The 26,726-nt window shown below is 40.1% G+C and overlaps 1 protein-coding gene across 1 annotated transcript in view; it reads right to left on the minus strand.

Annotated features, from left to right (window-relative positions):
- Positions 1 to 12,288: 12,288 nt before the first annotated feature.
- The window catches only part of LOC146649184 (anoctamin-4-like), a 28,055-nt gene continuing 13,617 nt past the window's right edge, over positions 12,289 to 26,726 (minus strand). The window contains exons 13-26 of the mRNA XM_085386982.1: positions 25,841 to 25,923; positions 24,579 to 24,719; positions 24,210 to 24,374; positions 23,914 to 23,950; positions 23,709 to 23,820; positions 22,064 to 22,121; positions 21,317 to 21,414; positions 20,328 to 20,470; positions 19,017 to 19,169; positions 18,783 to 18,930; positions 18,578 to 18,697; positions 17,516 to 17,621; positions 15,055 to 15,258; positions 12,289 to 12,761 (exon numbers count right to left, since the gene is read on the minus strand). Coding sequence (XP_085243108.1) covers positions 15,067 to 15,258; positions 17,516 to 17,621; positions 18,578 to 18,697; positions 18,783 to 18,930; positions 19,017 to 19,169; positions 20,328 to 20,470; positions 21,317 to 21,414; positions 22,064 to 22,121; positions 23,709 to 23,820; positions 23,914 to 23,950; positions 24,210 to 24,374; positions 24,579 to 24,719; positions 25,841 to 25,923 — 1,556 coding nt within the window. The 3' untranslated portion in view covers positions 12,289 to 12,761; positions 15,055 to 15,066. The remainder of the gene's footprint in view (positions 12,762 to 15,054; positions 15,259 to 17,515; positions 17,622 to 18,577; positions 18,698 to 18,782; positions 18,931 to 19,016; positions 19,170 to 20,327; positions 20,471 to 21,316; positions 21,415 to 22,063; positions 22,122 to 23,708; positions 23,821 to 23,913; positions 23,951 to 24,209; positions 24,375 to 24,578; positions 24,720 to 25,840; positions 25,924 to 26,726) is intronic.

A 26,726-nucleotide genomic window follows, 5' to 3' on the forward strand; every position in this document is an offset into this window, starting at 1 on the left:
AGGGATATAAATAGTGTCTTAATACCATGTATTAAAATTTCCCTGGCCTTCAGTGATTCATCTTAAACATCATCATCTACTCTAGCTGCTCTATGTACTGCTGTTAATGCCCCTCAGACACTGAAACCTGACTTTCAGAGTGTAGTTTAAATGAGGGACCTGTCATACTTGATTGAGTACACATGCACCCTAAATGATGGTGCAAACATCTACTATATCATATAGCAAATAGATTGTGTGAGAATGTGACTTTTATGTTCTGGATGTGTGTGTCCTTAGCACTTGCAAAAGCACTCTCCCACATAGAAATGCTAGGAAACGTTATCCTGTGTGTTAGGGTAAAATTCAAAGGCAGACTTGAAGACAACAGGCTGGTGGATGTAAAAAGGTCACTTTAACAAAACAGGTTGAGCTGGATAGTCAACAAGCCCAGAGTCTAACAGAAAGCCCAGCTAACAACTAGGACCAGAAAAGAAAGCATAAACTCAGAGGGATTAACATGGAGACAAGAGTGATACTGGGCCGTCACATGACAGGCGGACAGCAAACGCACACTGACAACTGACAAAGGACTATGAGGGCAAGGCACACAATCACAAGGAAGGAGGCAAAGCAGCTCCCCCCCCCCCACACACACACATTACTACTAAAATAAAACTGGACGTGACTATAAAGCAGCTAACACAGACAAATGGGATAGCAAATGGAAAGGCTAGAATTAAATGTCACAGAACAAAAAAGAGCCATCAATAATTCATGTGCATTACATGACAGTCACCAAAGTTTCCTTCAGAATTAATGACAATGGCAGTGCAACATATACATTAGCAAGAGTGGGGGTAAAGGGTGCATGGATGTCTTTTAATGCTTGCTTACAGGGGCAATAGATAACACAGTTATGTCAAATGTTTGCACCATTCTAATATAAAGAAATATAAACGTAAAATATTTGCTCACTTTAAAGTTAATGATAGTAACACGTCTCAAAAAAATTGGTCATGTAACATCCCTTCTTCAATACACAAATTGGGACTGATGACATCATTTGCTGGACTGTTTGGGAGAAGAATGTTGTCCCTTTCCTGTCTCATACAGGATTCCAGCTGCTTAACAGTCCAGCTGTGGGCTTCTGTGTTGTATTTTTAGTTTCACTATACTCCAAATGTTTTTGGTCTGGACTTCAGGCAGGCCTGTTGAGGTTTCTAATGTGCATGAAAATAAAGCAATGAGAGCACACTAAGCATTAAAATATTTCATTAAAATGAAAATGTAAATTGTACCGCTATGTGCGCTAAAGCCCAAGAATAACAGTTTTTGTGCAGCATCAATTTCATGTCTTATTTCAATGTTCTGGTAATATATATATATATTTTTTTATTTTTTTATTTTTTTATTTATTAAGGGTTGCACCGATATTGAACCATTCGATAAAGTGCTTTCGGTTCGGTACGCATATGAACAATACAAAATTTTTAATTTATATTATCAACTTTTCTTCTGACAATGCTGTCTGTGTTGAGAGCTCAGTGGATCTGCGTTTGACTACTCCACCTAGGCTGCACTGTCGAGCGCAGATCCACTGAGCGCAGCGCAAGCTAGCAAGACAGAAGCTTAGCTCGTTGCAACATGGCAAATTGAACCTCCCCCACCCTCATTCAGATCTGGCCTGTGGAACTATTTTGGTCTTCATGTGACGTATGACCCTGAAGGTAAGCGTGTCATGGGCAAAAGTAAAACAGTATGTCGGATGTGCCACGCAATGCTCAATTACATGGGTGGGAACTACTGTGTAGTTTGCTCGTTAAGGTGTTGACACAGTCCAGCCCCACGCACGGGGCGATCCGCGGTAACTCGATAACGGAGATTTGCCTGTTGTGGCGTTAACGTCATTTCAGATTAACACTGACAGCACTAGTGGGAACAAAATGAATATGACTGCACATTTACTCCGATATCATTTGTTGTATAGGATGCTTTAAGTGCTCTATACACTCTCTGCTTTATGAATATGTTTCATATAAGCAGCCAATATTTAGTCATATAGTAATAAAACTACTAAGTGTCGCTCAACTGTGAAGTTACACCAATTCTAACTGTGCATTGTCACTGGAAATCACACACACTGAAAATGTGACACAGAAAATGTATAACACAAGTAAATGATTCTTGATCCTCATGAATATGAAGCAATAAATGTGAATAAAATACAAATGAAATATAGAAAATCAAGGGCTTATATATTCAAATAGTTAATCATTAAGAAAAATATGGCCAATATAAACTGAACATTTACTAATCAAGTAAATTTTATTTCCATTAAAATGTAACCAATTAATTTTACTGATACATTCTAATGGTTTTTTTAATAGATCTTGAACATGTTGCACTGTCAATGGTGCTGCTATGGAGAAGGTACGCAGCACCAAGTTCCTGGGTGTGCACATCTCAGAAGATCTCTCCTAGTCAAAAAACACATCATTGCTGGTCAGTAAAGCCCAACAGTGACTCTACTTTCTCCACAAACTGGGAAGAGCAAGAGCCTCAACCCCAACTATGAGCACCGTTGAGAGTATTTTGCCATAGTTACAATGGGTAGTAAGAGCAGCGGACAGGATCGTAGGTACCTCTCTTTCCTCTCTCCAGTACATCTACTGCACCCAACTCATCCAGAAAGCCCTCTGCATTACAGGTAACTCCACTCATCCGTCTAACAGCTTCTTCAGTTTGCTCAGGAAGGAGACTGAAGAGCCTCTTGGCCAGAACCAGCAGACTGAGAGACAGCTTCGACCATCAGGCTGTCAGGATGCTGAATTCACTCCCTGCTCTCACACACGAACTGCAGACCTGCGTTCACTTCTTCCCTGTGAAACATACAAAACTCTGACCTGCCACCATTGCCTTTTCACTGACTGCCCCACCCCACTCGCACACAAACTTGCCCACAATCACTATAATTGTGTTGGACACTGCTGTTTAAATAAGATTGTATAGTATTGTGTTGCACATAAGGCTCCCATTTTATTTTTATCTTTTTATCTTTATATTGTTTTAGTGTACACTGAGGGCCATGCGAGCATTGCAGTTTCAAATTCCTGTGTGTGATTGTAAATATGGTCTTTGACAATAAGGCTAACTTTGACTTTGACTTTGATAATGTCTCTGATTTGAGTAGGTGGTGTTCAGCTGAATCTCCCCAAACAAATCAAATGACGTACAAATGCTTTCTTTTATGTCAACATGCACAAAGCCTGAAGCAAAGCCTTCAAAACTGTTTTATATATTTTTATGCAGATGACACAGTTTTATATGCCAGTGGCTCTTCCTTTGATCTGGCTATTGCAAATGTACAACCTGCTTTTTTTTAACGTTGTTTTTCTTAATTTTTGATTGTGTGGAATACGTAATTTTATTTTATATGGTAATAGCTGTCTATCTTGAGAAAGAGATGTCAAACCCAGTGACAATACCTGTTTAAATAAAGTATTTAATAAGAATTTGTTTTTGTATCTGATGCCATTGAGACCTACTGTATGGGTTGTATTTTATGCTACAGAAAGTGCTCTCTGCCACCTCCATAAAGCCAAACACTTTGGGTGGTAGCTGCTCCTCTTTTGCTGTTGTTGTCCGCTTAAATGTCTGTTATATTACATCTGTATGTGCAATCTGAGGTTTCAACTTGGCTCACATATTCTCCTGGGCTAGCGCATTGCCCTTCAAAAGGCAATTACTCGTTCTAAGACAGCCAGTTTGAGGTGCAGCATGCGATGAGACAGTAAGAGACTGTAGAGACTCAATCGAGGGGCCACTGATACAGCAGATGAAGCTGACCCAGATTCTGTGGGAAGAAGGCAAGAAGAGAGTCTCATCTACAAAGTAATTTCCTCTGTGAGAAAAACACTGGCTGCTTTGCCCTTAAAATTGTCTGATCAAATATTTCAGTCTGAATGTAGGGTCGGTGTCTGGAGAAGATGTGATCTGCTAAGGCATGTTATTAATCCTCATTATCTGTCCAGTGGTGCACACTGCAGATGTGCGAGTGTCTCTGTTACTAAAGACTATCACAGCCAAATGGCTTCACAAGAGTAAAATAAATGAGATGTTCTCAGCTTGAAGAACTTTTAAAGGATTTTTAAAAATTAACTACATTTTTTTTAGTATCAGAAACTTCTCTGGGATTCTTCCTAGGTCTGTATACTATAAGTTCTGCTGTACTTGTACTTGCTTTAGTTTTCTCAGTCTCTGTCCCTATTTGCCCATCTCTTCGGTTCTGGCTGCCAACCAATCACAATATAAAGAGACAGACCTGGGCTTAATCACAATATTTATATGTAAAAGTGTCTTATTTCACCTGACCAAAGTCAAAGTTAAAGCATTTTTTGTCACAGTCCTCTCCTCTTGTGACGTTCTCTCTCTCCAACTCATTTGTATGTAGATGTGTGTTTAGCAAAAGCAGGACTCTCCTTTTGCCTCCAAACACCTGGTTTAATCACAGACCTGTTCCTGATGTCCTGTTCAGTCCTCACTGGATCATTGTCTTGCATCAGTTAGTGCAGCCAGGCTCCAAGCCTTAAGTTAATGTTTCCACTTACCTGTGAAAGAGCTGTTTCCCTGTGCTCAGGTCTGCCTGGGGACGGGAGAGTGGTGAGCAGTCTTTGTTTGGATTTGAGAGAGTTTGGACACTGTGGAGTGTCCTAGTGGAGTCTGGGACCATCACAACTGTTGTACTTTGACTAGGAGCTCTACCTGTGCCCAGATCTCGACATTTAGCGGGAAAACGATAATAAATATTTTTATATCAAGGCAATTATCATGGTCTCCATGTCCTCCATTGCAGACCTGCTTTCAGTCTCCCTTTCCTCCTCTTTTGATCTCCTTTTCTCTCTCCCATCAGTTTGCATCCCAGGCAGGTGCACCTGTTTACCATTCAGTGGTACCATTTCAGTCAGGCTTTCACCAGAACGTTACTCATGCGTCGCTTTTGCTGTTTTCAGTTCTACTTTTTGATGGACTTGCCTGCTTGTCTCCACCTCCTCTTCCCATTAGCTGTGCCTGCTGGATGTTCTTACCTGACTCTGTCTCTCATGTGTTTTCTGGAAAAGAAACCCTGTCTTGGAAATCTGGATTGTAGGAGCTGACCCATGTTTAAGAAAGGAAGACAGAAAGCAGAGAAATAACAGGAAAGACTCTTCTAACAATCACAGACATGAATTACTGACCTGAGATTCTGCTTTTGACCTTTAGAGAACTCTTGGTATTGTGAAATAATCTAAAGTTTTTTCATTAAGCCACTCAGTTGTGTCATGTGTTTGAGCTCTCTTAACTGATTTTATTACTACAATGATGTTATTTTCCATCCAGATCATTTTAACACCTGCTGAGTCACAAACAGCTTCTCACATCAGTGATGTGATCTTACACTATTTTTGAAAAGGGTAGTCCTGTTTTTCTCTTTCTTTCACATGGCAGTGAAAGAGTAAGAGCGCTTTAATGTGGAAAATGGGAAACTGCTTGCTCACCTGAAAATGATCCAGTGCTTGTTGAATTGTTTCTAACAGGCACATTGGTAAGGCCATTTCACATTTGTCCCATTCCTACAGTCATGTGAAAGTTTTCACAGCACTCTGTTGAGGCCGGGGAAGCTCATTCACTCAGTATCTTATAGAACCACCTTCAGCAGCAATAACTTGAGGAATGTCAGCATACTGTTCTTTATGACTTTCAGTTAATTAAGGGTATGTACAGTTTTGTCAAGATCTTGCTAAAGAATTTCAATCAGGTTTAAGGTCTGGACTTTGACTTTGATAGCAACGCCTTCATTCTTTTCTTTTTCTGCTCATTCTTTAGTGAATTTTCTGTTTTATTTGGGAATTTTGTCTGTTGCGTGAGCCAGTTTCAGCCAAACTTTAGCTGTCACACCAAACTTGCCTGACTCTTATGAACTCCCATCCTCCTCACTGCCCTCTCTGCTCTCTAATCATTAGTACACCTAAAGGGCCCTGGGCTAACCCCAGAGACAACAATCCAAAAAGCCAGGAAGCATTCAGCCGTCTCAGTCAGGCGAGAAAACAAGCTGAGAAAACAAAGGTGTCTTCAGTTTACATCAGCATTTCACTTTGTCAGTTTTGAACTGCAGTCAATGTCAGTGGGCATGAACAGTTCATTTTTGATAGTTTTCATTTTTCAAGCGCTGCTATGTCTTTCCTGTAACGACCCACCTTTCAACTGATCGTGTTATAATAATTCCTTCACTGCTAACAATTTTTGTGAAGCCTTCAAAGCCTCTCTCCACCCATTTGAAGCCCTTTTGTGTAATATTTGACTCTGGCTTTAAGTTCGACGAGTAAATTGACTCAGTGGTTAAAAACTGTTTTTCTATTCAATTCATCCATCCATCCATCCATTCGCTACCGCTTATCCTTTTCAGGGTCGCGGGGGGCGCTGGAGCCTATCCCAGCTGTCATAGGGCGAGAGGCGGGGTACACCCTGGACAGGTCGCCAGTCTGTCGCAGGGCTAACACATAGGGACAGACAACCATTCACACTCAGATTCACTCGCACATTCACACCTAGTGGCAATTTGAATTATCCAATTAACCTATCCCCACAAGCTGCATGTCTTTGGACGGTGGGAGGAAGCCGGAGTACCCGGAGAGAACCCACGCAAACACGGGGAGAACATGCAAACTCCACACAGAAAGACCCCGGCCTGATGGTGGAATTGAACTCAGGACCTTCTTGCTGTGCGGCAACAGTGCTAACCACCGTGCCACCGTGCTGCCCTATTCAATTCAATTCAATTTTATTTATATGGCACCAAATCACAACAATAGTCACCTCAAAGTGCTTTATATTGTAAGGTAGACCCTACAATAATACATACAGAGAAAAACCCAACAATATGACCCCCTAATGAGCAAGCACTTTGGTGACAGTGGGAAGGAAAAACTCCCTTTTAACAGGAAGAAGCCTCCAGCAGAATCAGGCTCAGGGAGGGGCGGGGCCATCTGCTGCGACCGGTTGGGGTCAGAGAAGGAAGACATGATAAAAGACATGCTGTGGAAGAGAGACAGAGATTAATAACAGGTATGATTCAGTGCAGAGAGGTCTACCAACATGTTTGAGTAAGAAAGGTGACTAAAGAATAAATACTCAATGCATCATCTCTACTTCATATCAAAAATTAAGCATTTCCTTTCTGTGAGAGATTGTGAAATTGTTATTCATGCTCTAATGTCCTCCTGCTTGAGATACTGCACTTCACTTTACAATAGTCTCAGTCAGTCTTCTATTTCCTGTCTCCAGCTTGCCTGAAATGCTGCTGTTAGTTGAAACTGAAGTGACATTCACACTGATTTTGCACTGTTACCAGCATGGCCCAAACCAAAAGGAAGATGGTTGACTGAAATGCCTCGGACATGTGCCCGTGTTTTCAAAGAGAAATAAAAGCTCTACTTTCAGTGTTTTACTATGTAGTCAGTAGTAGACTCCAAGAATATGAGAACGTGAGTTTGTGTGTGGAGGAGAAACAGCGTGAAGAATAGTAGATGGAGGAAAATAGAGATGGACATGTCAGCTGTGTCGCTGTGGCAACCACACCGCAAAGCAGCAGGAGTGAGGAGTGTTCAGTTACCTTTTCTTTTTTTTGGTTTCCTGGTATTTGCTGTGATGATCTGGGATGTCACTTCAGGGACTTGCTGTCTAAGGCTTGAGTGTGTGCAAACAGTCTGCCAGGCAGCTTCCAAGAGGTGCTCGTTAACTGTGTACAGAGTAAGCAGCTGGAGCCTTGACATTTAAAGAAGGCGGGTTTCTGGCACACGGCGAGATTTGTCTACATTATGAGGGGGAGAAAACATGTGCTGCCAGCCACCTGGCCTTCTGCTTAAGCCACTGATCGATGCAAATATTACACATGAGAAAGAATTTGTAAAGGAATCTGTACCTGAAGCCATGATGAAGCTGTGAGCTTTATTTTGTATGTGCATTTGATTTCATCCCGCAAGTTTCATAATAAGAAGAATAAGAAATATGTTATTTATCCCATATTTCAAAAATTATTTTGTAACAACAACAACAATTAGCTGTATAAATGAACTTTTATAAAGTTTTATAAAAGATTTAAAAAATATTTATTATTAATAATACTAATGTATTACATATTTTATATAATACTTTCTCATTATTAATTCATTAATTAGGTGTTCTCGCCTGTAAATGGTGCACAGGGTGGTCAGGACGATCCATGAGGGATAACAGTTCAGGGACCTCTCTACCAAGAATCAAAAATATTGAATTTCAGTCTTTAGTCTTTAGTGTCACTACGTCCAATGCTGCTCCCCCTGGCAGACCACAGCAAAGCACACTTTACTCACCAGCACTAGTGATAGAAAATCTCCATCACTGCAGACACTGAAGCATCTCAGTTTACTTAAGAAACAGAACCCAGACATGGACAGTGTAGACATCATCCTTTTCCTTCTGAAGTTGATTTCTTCCAGACCACTACACAAAATCCTCTACTAGTGCCCTGCACTCGTCCTCCTGTCCATCACTCAGTAATTCAACCAGGTGAACAGGAATGGAGTAAGCACAGTTCCCTGAAGAGCTTCTCTACAACACATAGCCAGCCTGTCTGTCTGGTAGTCAATGATCCATGGGATGGTGGGCATGTTCCTTGACATTTCCTGTTGCTTCTCTCTCTCTCCGCAGCAGCAGCTGAATTGTATTAAATGCACTTAAGAAATCAAAGAAGGCCATCCTCAACGTGCAGCTGTTCCTTCGGGATCTCTGCAGATAATCAAATGTTTGCATCATATGTGATGTGAAGGCAACCGCCTGATACTTATGGTGTCAACTTTGGTACAGGATCCAGGCAAGATATTTTCCACCACACAGCAATGGCTTCATGCTGACTCGGGTTGTAAATGTGACGACTTAGGATCACAGACTCCTGGCTAGCTGCAGGTCCTCAGAACCTTGGGTGTGTGTGTATGTGTGTGTGAGAGAGAGATAGAGAAAAAGAGAGAGAGCGAGAGAATTCATTTTGGGGGGAAGAAGTCAAAATCACTGAAGCAGTGAGGATATGTGGAGAACAGGGTGTGTAGTGGAGGAGGTAGCAGGGGGGCTGTGAACTAGATGTAGCAATGTTTCAGCAGGCTGCCCACCGGTTGTGGTTACACACCACAGTGCTTAAATGGAACAGGGAACTGACTAGCCATTATAACAAATGACTGTCTTTTCCTCTTCCTCTAAATTTGTATGTAAATCACTGTGCAAGTCCACCAAATTAGAGCCAGCAGTAAAATAAAATTATCCACAAAAGTTTAGGTGCTGATGCAGCTACTCACAGAAGCTGGCATGATGCCACAATAATGAATGCATTAATTTCAAAGTCTGGCTTTCCTAATTGTTGATTTACTTTAATGCTAGGGGGAATACAACTCCTAGCATTTAATGTCTGAAGTCAGCTCTCTGTGAGATGCTTAAAGAAAGTTTGCAATGTTCTGTATTTTTTTTTTATCAGCCAAGCTACCTTGACTAATAATACAGCCCAGGGACTCTTGTTAAAGCAGCTATGAGGAGACTAAGACCTTCACGTTACCAACAATTAAATTCATCACACACAACAATCACAGTATTGACAAGCATTTATGTTTCTGTCTGCTTGCAAGTAAGTAGAATACTTTTTGGAGATGGGGTCCGGGAGCCACCGCCAGCCCCCTTCAAGGCCTTCGCCAATTCATGTTTAAGCCATGCACCTCTATCTACTAAAACGCTGTCAAACCTCAAATGAGGACGTGGGCCCAGTGAGTGAACTCTCCTTTTATCTTTGTTTTGGTCTCCTCCACCACCTTTGCAGACAAAAATCTGGCTGTTTTGCCACAGAGACCTCCTCTCAGGGGGTTTATTGGCTAAAAAAAACAGCAAAACAGCAGCATTCTGCATTTAAAAATGGCACTTAAATGAACAGGAGTGAATGGAACTTTAGGGTTTCAACCAACTTTCTGTGGTTTCACTAAACAATAAGCAGTACCTTTCATGTTAGACTTAGTCATTTGATCCATTTGAGATCCAGAGAATACAGAGCTTTATAACAACATAACCTGAAAACCACAGAGATTCTTTTAAATGTTGTCAGTAAGAGGAGAAAATGCTGAGGTTAGCTCTTTCTGCCCTGCGATGCATTCTAATTTCCACATATGCCTTGTTACTTTTTCACTGCATGCGTACCTTTCAACTATAGTGATTTCACAGAGTGCCGAACTGCCAAAATACAGGATATGAGGAAATGTCAGATGTTATCCTCTGACAGCCTTATGTAACTCCTGAGCGTGTGTCAGGGGTAATCCTCTTACAGTCCCCTTAATAGGAAACAAAACAGTTTGCCTCCTCTGTCCCCTGCTTTTAATAATCAAATTGCAGCTTGCGCAAAGGCCACCACACCAAAGTAATCCATGCTGGAGGACAATCCTCTGCTCTTTAATCTATGATTATTTGCATGTTCAAAATGACCAGATAGTGACAGACCATTGACAAACAGATGTGTTTGGGCTTAGGAAAACATCTTATTGATGATAGCAATGATTCCTTCATTTTTGTGTATGATCTACAAAAGAGTGCAAATCTAGAGGCTGTCGTGGAATTTATAGGAATTCATTAATTTGCTTTGAGCTATGGCTCTGTCTTCATCGGGGTATTATTAATATTGCAAGAGGTTGCACAGTTAACAAAATGTGAACTGCAAATTAAGGCTCTGACTCCCTCTGTTGGTGTGGGATGATAAATGCTGGCGTTACTCAGGATTAGAGTATTTCAAATGCACAACAATTCACACCTCTGAACTCAATACCTGGTGGTGTCACGAAAGATTTGAGCAGTGAAAGTGATGTTAAAAAACAGCAATACAACCCTACAAAACAGAGTCCATTACAGATAAAGTTGCTCTTCTTAATACAAGAAAGAATGAATAAAAAAGAAGACTCTGTGTTAAATTTACTTGGATCTGGCACCATTTTAACGATATCTGGTTGAGATGGCAGACTTTGGAAAAGTCAGTGACAGTTTTGTAAAGAGTAACCAATCAAAAAAGTTACAGCCATTGGTTTCACTTTTAGCAAAACATGTTAGAATGATTATTTTCTTCGTTCCCTGGTTACCAAGACTCAGGAGAACGATTCAAATAAAACCAAAAATTACATTTTCTGATTGTGTACTGTTAGTAGAAAAGTACTGGTTTTTACACTTGCCTGGAAAGTGAAATGTTACTTCATTTCTAGCCGGGGACAATAATCCCCTTTGGTGATGCATCAGGAAGTGTGAAACTGTCAAAACAAACATGTGGAGCTACCTGTGGTGGTGACCCCGTATGGCAGGGGAGCAGCCAGAAGTGGCTCTCAGTGATGACTTCGACCTCAGTTCGTTAATGTGACCCAGTGGTGAGTGCTTTTCCACATGGGAAGAGAGTCCTGGGTCAAAATCAGAGTTGTGAACCTCATGTTGTTTGTCTTGGCTCAGAGCACTCTCGAAAAGAGACTCTTAATTTCAAGAGTTCTACTTCCTGTTAAAATAAAAAAAGTAACTTGAAGTCTGATATCTTCCTCTCAAATGCGGGGTAATAAAAGTACTCTATGAAGTAGCAGAAAATAGTTACTTTACCATGTTCACTTTTATTTTAACCTTTTCATTGGGAAATATATTTTAAGAAAATAATGAACCAATTGTAGAAGAAGTATGAGAGTAAATACTCATTAATAAAGTTATTATCCATTTGATTATTGCTGACTGTTTTTATCCCATTGGTTCGTATTGGTTTGCACCTCTAAAGAAAGTTGACATTTTTGCCTCTGTGGTTTTACTGTGGAATTAATTAACTAGAAATATATATGAGTCTGTTTCCTTGAAGTAGGAACTCAATTAAATAAATACACCTTTTTCACTTTTTAGTGAGTGCTGACTCACCTGCTATGAAAAAAAAGTAAAAATACGTTAAAAAAAAAAAGCTGGATGCAGTGAAAGAATTTTCCATATTCAATTTTTACAGTTGTCTCCCTGTACTTTTAAACCATGCATTAAACTTACCATGACATTTTTTTTTCAGTGTTAATGACAATAATGTCTAAATAAAAAACATCTACTGACTCAAGATATAATCAAGAAAGGGAAAGTCAAATGTCTTTACAATAAATAATATTTATTACTGCAGTTATCAATCTAAATTCAAGTGGAAAGCATTTCCAATATAGGCAAACTGTGGACAGCGCCATAGCCTTGATAGAATAGGTCTTTACATTACTTAATTTTTCTTGCACTACACTATAGCAGAGCATATAAGCCTGACATTCATTTAAATACATTTATTTACAGTGAAGCAAAATGTGAACTCCCTTAGCAAGAAGAAATGTAAACAGGGTTTGTTACCTAGTAAGCTCAGGAGAGTAGGTCCTCTCATCTAAAACAGAAAATGTGGAAAAGTTTCATCTTGCTTAAAATCTACATTCAGGATCTGAAGATGTACCCTGCTGAGAGTCCAAACTGGAAGGGAAAAAGTAGCAAATCCCACTGCCAAATGTTCCAGAGCACTTCTCTTAGTTTTGCAGACATGGGCTCCAAAGTCACTGTTACGGTGAGCTAGATGCAGTTCAGAAACTGTCCAACAGGAGGGGCTGGTCTGACATAGCAGGAGGAAGGGATGAGAGTCCAGTACATGCAGGAAACCCGGCACTCTCCCTCTGCTGTGCTGTGAAAACCAAAGACCTGCTGACTACCTGGAAATAAGAGACACTCGTGTAAAGCTTGCAAACACCGAGAAACATTTCAAACAAACAGCTTTATTTACATTTTTTTGGATCGCAGTTTGAATACACTTTGTACTGAATATACACGGCATTCATCCATGGCAGCAGAAAACTGCTTTTAATGTCATCTTTTGAGCAATAACTTGAACTGTAGCTTAGTAACTTTACTCTGTAATGAATTTAAATGTCTGGGTTTTAGTCCAGTAACAGAAAATGCCAACTAAAAGTGACTATAACACTTATTAAACACAAGAACTTTCATTTCCTGGTCATACAACTGTACATTTATTAAGTCGATATTAGATGGGCTTTTGAATTTCTGTGGATAGACTGGATATAGATAAAAAACATAAACCAGGCTTTCAATCAGTTCACATTTTCAGTCAGAACTAAACGTTAGCACAATTTGCTAGTTAGCTAGAGTAAATACAAGACTGCAACAGCTGTTCTGGTGGACTGAAATTTGTAGTCCCCATAAGAAGATGCTAGTTGTGAGTAAATGGCAACTACCAGAGCTGAAAACGGAAGCTAATGCATTAATGCCAAATACTGCATTTCCTCAAGACTGTCTCCAAAGACCCCCTTGGTAAAACATCATAGCGGAAACAGGGACGCTTACAGCCTTATACAAAAAAGGCTTTTGGTCTCTATAGCTGAGTCACACCGCTAAGTATTTAATAACTCGGACTTTTTAAACTTTTAAAACTTAGCGGTAAAAATCTTTAAAAGGTAGTAAAGCCAGAACATTCTCATTCCCAACGCGCAACATACTGACAATTTCTCACAGCCCGAGGAGTCTCATAGTGACGCGAGAGGTACCCTTCTGCGTCCTTATGAGATGCTCCAGATTCTCAATTGAATCCAACAGAATGCCGCTCGTGGTGGGAACACACGCTTCGAGCAGAGGCTCCAGCCCTCGCTTCCAGCCTGAACCAGAACCTTAACCATAAGCTTAAACCTATCACGTAGTGTTTTCCAGAGTGATTCATGATCAGAACATAAAACACATTTACATGTATAGATTCATTCCTTTCGGCTCTCATGCCTCAGAATGCGTAACATACCGACGATCTGTCACATGCGCCGGTATGTTATGCGTTGGGATGAGAACGTGGTGAGTAAAGCGGTAAATGCCACTACAAATCAAACCTCTCTGTGTGACTTAGCAGACACTTATGTCTGCATATGTCGCCCATCCACTTTATGGTATTCTAATTTTAGGCACTAAATACCGGCTAAAAGAACAGCAGTGGTCAAATTAATAACTTTAAACCATCAACATGGGTCTTCACCAGTGTACTGGTGTAACGCATTACAAAGTAAACATTACACCAGTAACTAATACAACGCATGCAAAGTAATATGATTCATCACATTACATGTGTCCATAATACTGTAATGTAATATGTTAATATGATACTAAATTCAGCAATTATATTGCAGTTACAATTATCTCTTTACGTCTGTTACAAAGGTTCTTCAGTTATCAGCAGCAGAAATGAAAAAAAAACCACCCCACATCGAACACTTTTTTTTTGTCTTGTGTACTTGCACTACAATCAACTGAATTTGGGTGGAGTAAAATGGTGGAGCGGCATCAGCTTTGAGGAGTTATGTGCATCACTTTTATTTTAATTTCACAAAATTAACACAAGCCCACAAGCCACATTTTACTGATAAAGCAACTTTATTTTTTGCACATGTCTGCACAGACAGCATGCTAAGGCAAAGCTAGCCAAAAACCCAGAGTATATGCCGACCCCAACCCAGCAACCAAACGCTGATCTTTAATAGGCTTGATCTTCACTTAGTTAAATGATGAGTCATCAGACTTGAAGCCTCTGTTTCCACCTGTTCATGCCACTTAAGTAGAATCACTGCAGCAGCCCCTTTGAGGTTTCTTTGCTTTGTGTTCATATGCAACTACTAAAAGAAAGATTGTAGGCCTGTCCTCACTAGGATAGGGATTTGGGCTGATGTGTGGGACTGTAGCCTCAGGTTTGTTAAATAGTAATTACATGACACTGTGTTTCAGGTCATTTTACAGAGTAACTGGAAAGTAATGTAACGAGTAGTGTAAAAATTTTTTACTCTTTCTGGTGAGTAATTCAGTAACATACTTACATTTAATAAAAGTAATAAAGCAATACTTTTCCTAAATAACAACCCCAACGCTGGTCTTCACAAACAAATAAATGACATCGTGGTAGCCATTTTTGATATACAGCCTTAATAGAGCTGAAGAAAATCTCTCTACATGTACCTGTTGGTGTGTTCAGGGCCATTCCTTATGGTGGACCCTGTCTTTCTTCTTCTTCTCGTTTTTTTCCTTTTGCAGTCTCTCCAACTCAGCCTCATACATCATCTCCTGGATCAAGTATTTCTCCCTGCGCATTCTGTCTCGCAGGTCCTTGGGAAGGTCGGGGATCAGGTATGCGATCAGAGTCTTGATGGCAAAGACCATATGCTACAAAAACACAGAACTTTATCAGAAATCCCAGAGCTATACCTCCACTATGCTAAGAACTTTGAAGTGATAAGATGCAGTAATGCTTTTCTTCTTTGATTGTTATGTCCTAATAGGAAAGACTGGCTCTTTATCAGTTAAATGCTTCACAAAGCATAACAAATGATTTGAAAGATGGTAAAAAATTTCCGAGTGACACGTTTATTTGAGCCTCTTCTCTGATAAATACACTGTACCCGAGCAGCTCTAATCTGGATTTATAAAATGCTTTTTTTACACCTCCTAAATCTGGATTAGTTGCAATGTTACTTAGAGCGTGTGAGCTAAAATAGAAGAGTGCACTCCTCCAGCCGCTGAAAGCTGGAACAGGTCGCTCAGAATGCCAAACACAGGAAGCAGAACATGTTTTTTTTAAATTGCATGACTCTATTTTGGTCACAGCAACGTTAGAACATGACTGGGCTTCTGTGGCTGCACTTTTCTGCAATTCATCAAATCTTTAGTCTCTAAATGATTTGAGTTGATGGGTCATGGTTAAAAATATTCACTAGAGCCATGTCTCTATTAGGCTTTTTTAGATTTGAGAAAAATATTGAGAAAAATACAGTTCTATGAAAATATATTTAACCCCTTCATGATTTCTTACTTTTTTGCATATTTGTAACACTTGCATGTTTCAGATCATTGAACACCAGTAAATGCAAAATGCAATTTTAAATTATTTTTAAGGGGAAAACAATCCATCTAAACATAACTGGTTGTGCCGCCCAAGAACTGCAATCAAGTGTGCCAACTGGCAATGAGTCTTTCACTTCATTGTGGAGAAATTGAGGCATTCTCTTTGCAAAACTGTTTTAATTTAGCAACACTGGAGGGTTTTCAGACATGAACGGCCTTTTAAGGTCAAAGATTTAAGTTCAGACTTTGACTAGTCACTCCAAAACCTGAAGTTTCGTTATTTTTAGCCATTCAGAGGTGGACTATCTGGTGTATTTGGGATCATCGTCCTGCTGCAGAAGTGAGCTTGCGCTTCAGGGCATGAACTGATGGCCTGACATTCTCCTTCAGGATTTTCTGGTAGAGAGCATAATTCATGGCTCCACCAATTACAGCAAGTTGTCCAAATCCTGAAGCAGCAAGGTAGGCCCAGATCACCACACTGTTACAACCATGTCTGCCTGCTTGTATGATGTTGTGTTAGTTTTATGGCAGATGTTTTTCTTCTCTCGCCCCAACCGGTTGCAGCAGATGGCCCCGCCCCTCCCTGAGCCTGGTTCTGCCGGAGGTTTCTTCCTGTTAAAAGGGAGTTTTTCCTTCCCACTGTCGCCAAAGTGCTTGCTCATAGGGGGTCATATGATTGTTGGGTTTTTCTCTGTATCTATGAAGCGCCTTGAGGCAACTTTTGTTGTGATTTGGCGTTATATAAATAAAATTGAATTGAATTGAATAGAATAGATGTAAGATAGTTTCTGGCAATTGTGAAACGAGCCTTTATGTTCTTTTTGGTCAGCTGTGGCTGTCTCCACCAACTCTCCCCTGGTGCCATTGTTGCCCAGTGTCTTTCTTATTTTTGAGCCATGACCTTTGACCTTTGGGGACAATTTACGTCTGCAGTTCTCTTGTAACCTCCTTGATAAGTTGCTGATGCACTCATAGAGAAATTTTGGAAGGGTGGACTTTCCTGTGAATGCTCCAAGTTTTCTCCATTTGTGAATAACGACCTCCCTCAGCCTTAGAAATGCCTTTGTAACCCTTCCACCCCGGTGTCGATGACTTTGTCTCTCATCTGTTCTCTCAGATCTTCTTGAGTTTCTTTAGATCGTGTCATGATGTTCCTCCTTTATGAGATCTCTTAGACCTCTTCAGCTTCTCAGACAGGTTCTATTTAAGTGAATTCTTGATTCAACAGGTCTTCCTGGGTGTGGCTCGTAATCTAAAACAAATTTTTCTAAAAAAAAAATATGGTTCACAACAACTAATTCACCTAGACTAAGGTCGAGGTAAGATAGCTTTTTTGATCAATGAAATCATAATTTAAAAACTGAAATTTGCATTTACTCTTTTTATCTTTCTATAAAATTAGAATTAGTTTGAAGGGGGAAAGAAGGGAGTCAAGTACTTTTTCACAGCACTGCTGGTTGGTCCTGATAAATAAGAGAGAAAGGTGAAAACCTGTTGACAAAATAATAAGAAGGAATCCAATTCCAAAGGCAGCCTGCAGCCTGCTGTCATTTGTCAGTGACTACAAAAGACTGACCTCAAAAACAATGATGAAGGCCAGCCGGGCTGCCAGGACGTGCCAGAACTGCAGAGTGTAAGAGTAAGGCTCTGCAGAATCTGGAGGCTCCCTGTAGTCACGATACCTAAAAGGGGAGGGGAAAAAAGAGAAAGGTCAAAGTTCATCCTACAGAAACACTGATGACTCATTTACCGTATTTCCCGGACTACAAAGCGCACCTGAATATTAGCCGCACAAGCTAAAATCCGGGGAAAATCCTGTTTTGTACATACATTAGCCGCACCTGACTAAAAGCCGCAGGTGTTTCAATGTTGACTTATCATATGTAAGAGAATATGCACAAAGGGAATTGTCAGGAAAGAGATGGCTGTTTGGAGACATCACTTTTATTAATATTTTGAAAAACAAGTTATGGGTACATATTTGCACATGTAGTACATAACAGTAGCCTACAGCACACCAGAAAAATAGATTCGGACTACCTTTTAGGCTCAGGTGCAGTAACACGGCTTTAACAAGAAGAAAAGTCAGTCATTCACCATCTTTCTCGTAGCGTACCGCTACTTTGAAGTTTGTTTTTCGCGCTACTTCGTACGGCACTACGTTGCCTGGCGGACGGACATGTGACTAACATACCACTCTTGAACCCCGATCCTTCCGCCAGGCAACGTAGTGCCGTACAACAGCGGAACACACAAAACAAATCGTCTTACGATATGACAAAAATCATGGACAATCCATAGAAAAGCCGCACCTGACTAAAAGCCGCAGGGTTCAAAGCTTGTGCAAAAAGTAGCGGCTTATAGCCCGACAATTACGGTACTCATATTAGTGAGCAGGAAAATTGGGATACTGGCAGAAAATGGGGCGTTTCCAAAATGATGTTCTGTAACTTCAGTTCAATGTGGATCTCAGTAAGATCACTCAGTTACCAGAATTGTGAATAAAGTAGTGGATTATCTTATAGTTGACCCTGTGCTTTTAGCTGAAGCCTTTTTAAAATAAACAAACTTCTCTTCCCACAGTGTTTCTGTTTTCTACAGCTGCCTCAAAATAACAGCTTTTCACTTCTCACACCACCTGCAGTACTTCACGGCTTCTCCAAACAGCTCCGAGCCATTCGTCCTGGGGTGCGACCTCCTCTCAAAATCTGACACCCGGAAAACTGAGAGACTGGCGTTGACATAACCCATCATGCACCTGCGGCACATACGGGAAATGATTTTACCAACTGCAGCATGCAGCAACACAGAATTAAAGCAAAAACTGTGAAATCATCCCTCACCCCTCCCCTGCTCGGCCCTGACCAGCGCAGGGTCCGTACTTGTAGGCGTAAACAAGGCGGGGGATGAAGTCCGAGGTAACGGCGATCACAAAGGCGTTGGTGATGACGGACAAGATGCCGATGCCCTCCAAAATGCCATACCAGATCCCTGCCAATAAAGAATGATTTCAAAGACACCCCACAAACAGGAAAGTGTTTCTGTAATAAAGGAACGTACTGCATTTTACTCTTTACCTATGTCTTTGGCTTGTGATGGCAGAGGGCGTCGCCACTGTGTGACAAACTTGTAAGCGTCTAAACGGATCTCGATGATGTTGTTGATCAGCGCCAAGAGAGGGGCCAGAGGGAAAGCTGCCACGAAGATGGTGGTAAAGCCAAACTGTAAAACTGAAACAAACAGTGCAAGACTTCAGAGGCCTGCACTACAGCCGGCCACGGCAGATGCCTGGTTCTGTTTGAGGTTTCTTCCTGTTAAAGGGGAGGTTTTCCTTCCCACTGTCGCCAAGTGCTTGCTCATAGAGGGCTGTCTGATTGACGGGGTTTTGCCTGCATTAATGTTGGGTCTTTATCTAACAATAAGAAGCACCTTGAGGCGACCGTTGTTGTGATTTCTACTCAATTTAATTACAAGCAGGATTTGTGGTTGCCATGGTAAATCCAGACATTTATGCTGCACAGTAGCCTGCTACCCTGAGCAAGCTACATTTATAAAATCTCTGTCTATTGACCACTCAAAGCTCGAGCAGACCTCAGTGCACAGATATTAAAAAAGGCTCTGTTTGTTTACTACTCGCTGTAAGTTTTTGGCTGTTTGACATCACCATGGCTGGATCATAAAGATCATTAAGAATAGGGATACATTTAAGGGATTTACAATCATATCTACTCATGCACAAATATGAAGGAATGATACTGTTGACCCTAACCTTTATTTATCGAGTTGAAAACCAGTGTTGTGAGAAGGTTTCGCCTGATTGTGGTTATTAGGTTTAATGAAGCCAGACTGTATAAAGGTAAACTAGCTACCTTGAACATCAGGCATGTAACAAAAACATGCCTGATGTCCAACATCTCCTTTAGATGTTCATCATGCTTTCAAACAGTTTTTTTTTAGACTGGAATTTAAGAATTTAGAGTCATGTTATTGGCTGCTGCATGAATGTAAGGCAGTAGTTTCTGTCCTGTTCAGCTCTTTATGACTTGAAGAAAGCGTATAGTGGATTTATTTGAGCGATTTCAAATCTGGGAATGGGTGAACTTAAAAACTGTAGGATGAAAATCCAAAACAATGATCAAAAACATCAAATGCACCTTAAAGCTCCTTAAAGCACGTGGAAAAGCTTCTAGCTCTAATTCAATATAGTGCAGTGTCAGAATTACATAACATGGATTGAAGCTGCTGGGACCAAGATAAAAAAATTGTTTAGATAAATTCTGAAGATTAAACTGTAGAGTGCATTTTAGGATAGCCTTAAAATACAGAACTGATATCAAAGGTTACCAGCAAAGCGTATTTCATTCATATTGTGCTTGCATCCAACATACTCATCTCCAGGTATTCATCAAACAGTCCATAGGCATTCATTGGCTGTAGGTTAAAATCCCTCTCCCACTGTGGAAAGCCAGCCTTTGCATTTTGGCCGTGTTCTCTCCTCAGCCTCCGCCGCGTCCACCAGTTCTGCATCAGTCTGAGTAAAAAACAAAAAAAAACTGGGCATGATCTTCTTGTGCAACTACACTAAGTCCAGGTGTTTCGGAACACGAGAGACTGCTGTTTTCAAGTTTAAAAGCTCTCCGGATCTGTTCTTAAACACAGTACATGTAACCATATGGTAACTGGAGCTGCACACAAGCACAGTTGAGTAATATGGGAATGTTATTAGCTAGGTAAATGACCATAAGTAAGTACTGGTCAAATGATTGATTTAAAAATAAATAAATAAATAAATTTATAAAAAGCACGAAAGAGAAAAACACTTTATCAAACAACAAAAAACAAAATGGGAGTGAGACCAGTTTTGCAGTAGATGATGAATCACAAGGTTAGAAAAGCAGGATTCATTGCCTGGGGATCATGAATGTTTACCATGGCAATAGATTCAGATACGTTCAGCACCTTTTCAATCTGACACTACGTTTCTCGACCAACATAGACTGTATATAAACGACGGATGTATCCACTGTGATGTACCCAGCTGTGAACAACAGTTTGACAATTTTGCCATAACTGTGTTTTTTTTTGGTTTGTTTTTTTCAAATTTTCAGATGACGTAGAGTTAGAGAGTTGCCAGCTAATGCTAGCACTGGCTAGCTAGCTTGGATAGCAAGATGCATTTGCAATTCAGCATTAAATAAAATGGGCTAGTAATGGGCTAGAATTATATATTTTTGTAGTTACTCCATATACATACACGTAAGAGGTTGCCATAGTAACTAGCTCCATATATTTTATTTTTTACACCAGATGCTGCTTTTTGTCTAAACACATAACAGGTTTATATTATTTTAAGGTTACAGCGGCAAATGGAACTCACGGGTAGCCGAGCTCCATAAAGTTGTTCCACGTCTGTTTTAGCACCATGATGATTCCCATCTGCATACAGAGGTCAATGAGACAGCCACTAGGATGGCACTGAGGAGACAAGAAAGAGATAGCATGAAATCAAACTTTAGCCTTTGCCAACATGGTGTTTTAAAGTGTAAACAAAAGAGTTTCATTTTCAAGAAGGAATCCAGGATCGCTAGAACTAGTCACTGTTATAAGCATGAGTCTAACAGGATTTGCAAGCATCACTTGCTGGAAAACACCCACTGCAGCAATGCAAGTGCAGTTTATTTTGGAAAGGCTATAGTCACAACCTGTAATTATTTTTCATACACTTACGATTATGATTTATGCCTGCAACCTTTAACAGCTTTTTAAATGTGCAGCCGAGGCAGTAATGTCTTTAAGGACAATAATGGTTCTGCATGGGAATGAAAGGCTGACTGAGGCTACACTTGTACTGTACATGTCACATTATAGAGACTTTTTCCATTTCTGCTGCTGAGGGAAAACATTAGCTCAGCACCTAAAAGCGTCGGCTCAGGCCTTTTGTCCCCTTAGACCACTCCACTGTATTATTTCCCTGCATGTTCCCAGAAGTACCACTTACTAATGATGGGGGTTAAATGCCTGGTGGTTAGCCATACAGTAATAGCTTAATGCCCAAGTTAGAAATATGTCAATCCATAATGCCTTGCGATTATTCCCCACTGGGAAAAGGAAAGTCATTACTCACTTCTTCCAGTTTCCAGCGATTTATGAGACGCAGATATGAACCAGGTCGACCTGTGAATCTGTAGGCCAAGGGTCGAAAAAAAACAACAGGAGTAAGGAGTTAATAAAAGAGCACACAATTAGAGCTACATGTTTAGCGTCACTATAAGCTACGTTAAGCCCAGAGACGGCTTTGCTCAAAGTCTGTAAAATGTATCAAAATGGACCCGATGGTTAAAATTATAGATGTCACTGAAAAATAAAAACTCTTCTAGATTTGAAAGCCTTGGTAATGCAAAATGCCAGTTTTCTGGTACTGAAAGACCTGAGACATCTTTGTATCCCTTTGGTTGTCCTTTTAAGAGAGATTAAACAATTTTCCTGTGACACTTTATTACTCTTGGATAATTACAAGATCCAGAAAACCTTAAACTTATTCCTAACTGTACTTAACAGGACAATTTTGATGGCTTTAAAGGCATTTTATTTCGTGTAACAAATAAAAGCTGGAAGATTAATCTAAATCAGGGGTGGGCAACTCCAGGCCTCGAGGGCCGGTCTCCCTGCAGGTTTTAGATGTGTCCTTGAACCAACACAGCTGATTTAAATGGCTAAATTAGCTCCTCAACATGTCCTGAAGTTCTCCAGAGGCCTGGTAACGAACTAATCATGTGATTCAGGTGTGTTGACCCAAGGTGAGATCTAAAACCTGCAGGACACCGGCCCTCGGGGCCTGGAATTGCCCACCCCTGATCTAAGTGCTCACAATAATGTGTGTAAAGAAACAGGCTTCGAGAACAGAAGTACACAAAATATACAATGCTGTTATAGATTCAATGAGATACACTGCGCTGCATTAGGTTACATTTTGTAAGCTACATTTTACATTTTTTACCTAACCAACAACCAACCAGCATTTGAACGTCAGCTGTATAATTTACACATACAGTACTATCATTGACCGTCAGGAAAATTCCAATTTGTCCCTAATTACACAAAAGGTGAACTCTTCAAAGGGTATCAGGATAACTATCCCCAAGCAGCAAGGCTGAAAGATGAAGCATATGATCATGCACCAAAAACTGCAGTTCCTCGAACGGCCACTTGAAGCTGGCTAAAAAAAAATGAGGCAATCTCCACAGACTTCTATTTTCAAAAGTTTACAAATGCTCTTCCTGTTTAAAGTAATATAAAACTTAATCTCTGTCAATGGGTTATTCACAACTATACAAGCAATTCAAGCAACCCCCCCCCCCCAAAAAAAAAAACCCATCTCTTTAAAATGTATTAAGGCTATTCTGATTTAAATAATAATAATGGATTGCATTTATATAGCGCCTTTCTAGACACTCAAAGGGCTTTACAATTCCACTATTCATTCACTCTCACATTCACACACTGGTGGAGGCAAACCATGACAGGTGATTGCTTTCTTATAGGTCAGCTGTACTAAAGGATTCAGTATATTTTGTTTAAGACTTTTGGATATTCCCTAATGACTTTAATATCACAGTAAAATATACAGGCCCCTTTGCTAAACAAGGCAACTAGCCAGTGTAAGAATAAGTAATAGGAACTCAGCTACGTATATTTGTGTGAAACTGGTTACATGATTCAACTAATACTGGTCCTGTCCTGTATTTGTAAATTGCCTGTGACTTACTCACCTTCCCAAAAAGAAGGCGATGTAGAAAGTTGAACTGTTAAGATTGACAAACTGAAAAAGAAACATCTTGAAAGTAAAGCTGTTCTCCCACTCAGACTCTGTCCTCGGTTGCTCTGTGGTTAAACAGAAAGAAGGAGTTCATTTTAAGAATATCGTAACATTATTCATACAAAAAGAAATTGCAAAATTGTCTGTCACCAGCTTACCTAAATTGGTAAGAAGCAGAGCAACTTTTTCATAAAGCTGTAAAAAAGGGTGAAATTAAATGTATTTCTCAAGGTATTTCTCTAAATTTATTGTCTAAAAATGCTGTTAAAAGCGTTAGAAAGCTATCAAAATAATGATAATGATAATCTTATATGTATCCGTGTAACTATTCATACAATGCATGAATTAGCCGTTACATTTAAAACAGTATTTATCACACCTGAAATAAATGCATTAACTATTTCGTCATTGCTCTACTTCTGCACAGTGCAGTCGAAAAACAGCAGAAACTTACCACGTTAAGGAGCATGATGATGCAAAAGTTGATGCATACTGCCGTGCCCGTGGTCGCCACCTGAGAGTTGTTCCTGATGAGAGCCCAGCCGAAGGCAGCGAAGGTACTGACAGTGATAACTCGGTAAATGACGATGCCAAACACGGCAGCAATCACCACCAATATCTGTGACGTGACAGTGACAAGAAAAAGAGAACATTTCAACTGTAAACACTTATGAATGTATATATGATAACTGAATTTTTCAGTCTATAAACTGAGAGGTCTAGTTTTAGATGGAACAATGGAAATTGTAATTGCAGACAAAAAGCAGTTGACACATTTAGTAACACATCTTTTACTTAATGCTCACTTGCTCCAGAAACTCACCATAAAGAATATTCCAGATGTGGAAACGATGAGGCGACTGTATTTGTCAGAGAAGGCCTGGTAAGGTTCAGGTTTTCCAGATATAGGGTTCATCCTCTCCTTCTTTGAGTATTTGGCCTCAAACTGCGGGCGTATTTCTTCCTGAAAGATAACAGACTACACATATGAGCATAAACTGCAGTAAGAAAGCACACATTTAGTTACTAGTTAGCAGCCATTTCTGCTGAGAAGTTTTTCACAGGATTGCATAGTTGAGGGTGCAAGTCACAGGCAGTATGAGGTATGTATTAACACAATCTTCACAGAAGTGGAAAGCGTAAGGACTCAACAGACTTCAGTTAGTGGGATAAATGACATGACATGTCAATGCAATTAGAAAAAGACTGAACAAGTACTACTTTTTTTAAAAGGGTTACCACGGAGAAAGCTTCTTCTTCAGGGTATCAGCACAAATATTTAATACGAACTGTGTAAAGCACAGATCATGGGTATCATGGGATGTACCACCAACAGATAGAGGAAGTCTCTGACGTCAAGAAATCCTACCAGCGGCTAGAAAAGGCCACAGAGGTTCTGATTATGGCAGCACAAGAACCGGCCCTAAGCACCAGATCTATTTGGGCAAGAGTCTAGCACAGCCAACAGGACTCAAACTGCAGGCTGTGTCCAAAGGTGCCTGACACATAGCAACAGGATATAATAGCCAAGCTGGGACAGTGTAGAGGCACAACCAAGTGGCTGCAAACCACCCTTATATCCTCAAGCTCTGACCAAAAGCCTGTCTTCTCACGTTACGTACAAAGCAGATTGAAATTCTGAATCACATTTACATCGAAAGAAGAGCAGCCTTCAAAGAACACATTCACTATCTATTATGTGATTGACAGATGATGGTTGGAGGTTGATACACAAGACAGGAGAGAACATAAAAACCCACAGAAATTACATTATGACAGCTGTGTGGGTCTTTAGTTTGTTCGTGCTTTAATTGTAGAGCTGCAGATTTTCAGTGACTCATAAAATGAACTGAGACAGACTTGACACAGGCTCTTAGTACACCATCTCCACCTTTTTAAATATATGCTTTGAGATTGACATGGACTGAAAAGGGTATGAGTAGGCCAACATTTCTTCAGGGAAGAAGTGCTTGTTCAAGAAAAAAAGAAATAACTAGAAATATAATTGACTATCTTTTCCCTCCTAATTTCTTTTCATACTATTTATTTATGTTAAAGGGAGCAGATAAGCTACAGGACTTTTACCTCCTCTTCTTCCCAGTCAATGAGGTCCCAGTCATATGCGAGGACAGCTCTGCGTCTCTTCCAGAACTCCAGGAAGACCGTTGCTGGAAGACATGAACAAAAAAAGTTTGCATTGCGTCCTAAACAGTCCCCAGGATGGGATTATATGGCTCCTACCAAGCACTAATCAACTTTCTATTAAATTTCTTCTGTTAGATGATTCTTCTGTCATTGTGTAAACAATACATTATTGATGAGCCCGTCATGTTTTTGCAGATAACATGCTTCAAATTTAGACGTACAAGTCTTAATAATGAAGAAATCGTCACAATCTTTAAATATTTGGCCTGATATTAATCAACAAGACAGATACTTGTAATAAAAAGCAAAGTGCATGGGTCAGAAAGCTAAGTCAAGCTTAAAGTCTGAGTTTTCTGTTAAACACATAACCCAGGCTTTGTAGTATGAAGCAAGTTCAGTATACTGAGGGCAGTTTTCCTGTATCTGGATTCACTTACCCTAAAATTGATGATCAGAAAAACCTTAGACCCTCCTACCATCCGTGCTTAGAAGACCAACAGGATTAGTAGTGTTATTTTCCAGAGAACTGATTGTTCAGTTGGTGCTGATTTCATATCTGCACATATTATTCCAATAATATGCTCCATATGTGGTTATTGTCTGGACCCCAGTTTCTTGTATGCGTACACATACTTGGCCAGTAAAGCACCACTTTCAAGACACAGAGATGGCTCAACCCATTATTGTAGTACACCCCTCAGATTCATCTTGTAGTTTTGGACTGCAACAACTTCGCTTGCTTAAAGCATGCTAGCAAGAATTGTGTCATGTTTCTGACCTGGCGTTTTGAGTTTATTCTGTATTTTTGAGTTTCTTATGTAAAGTT

Source organism: Rhamphochromis longiceps, linkage group LG17 (genome assembly GCF_057381845.1).
Source record: "Rhamphochromis longiceps isolate RC_006_pf linkage group LG17, R_longiceps_female_GT1.1, whole genome shotgun sequence".
NCBI lineage: Eukaryota > Metazoa > Chordata > Actinopteri > Cichliformes > Cichlidae > Rhamphochromis > Rhamphochromis longiceps.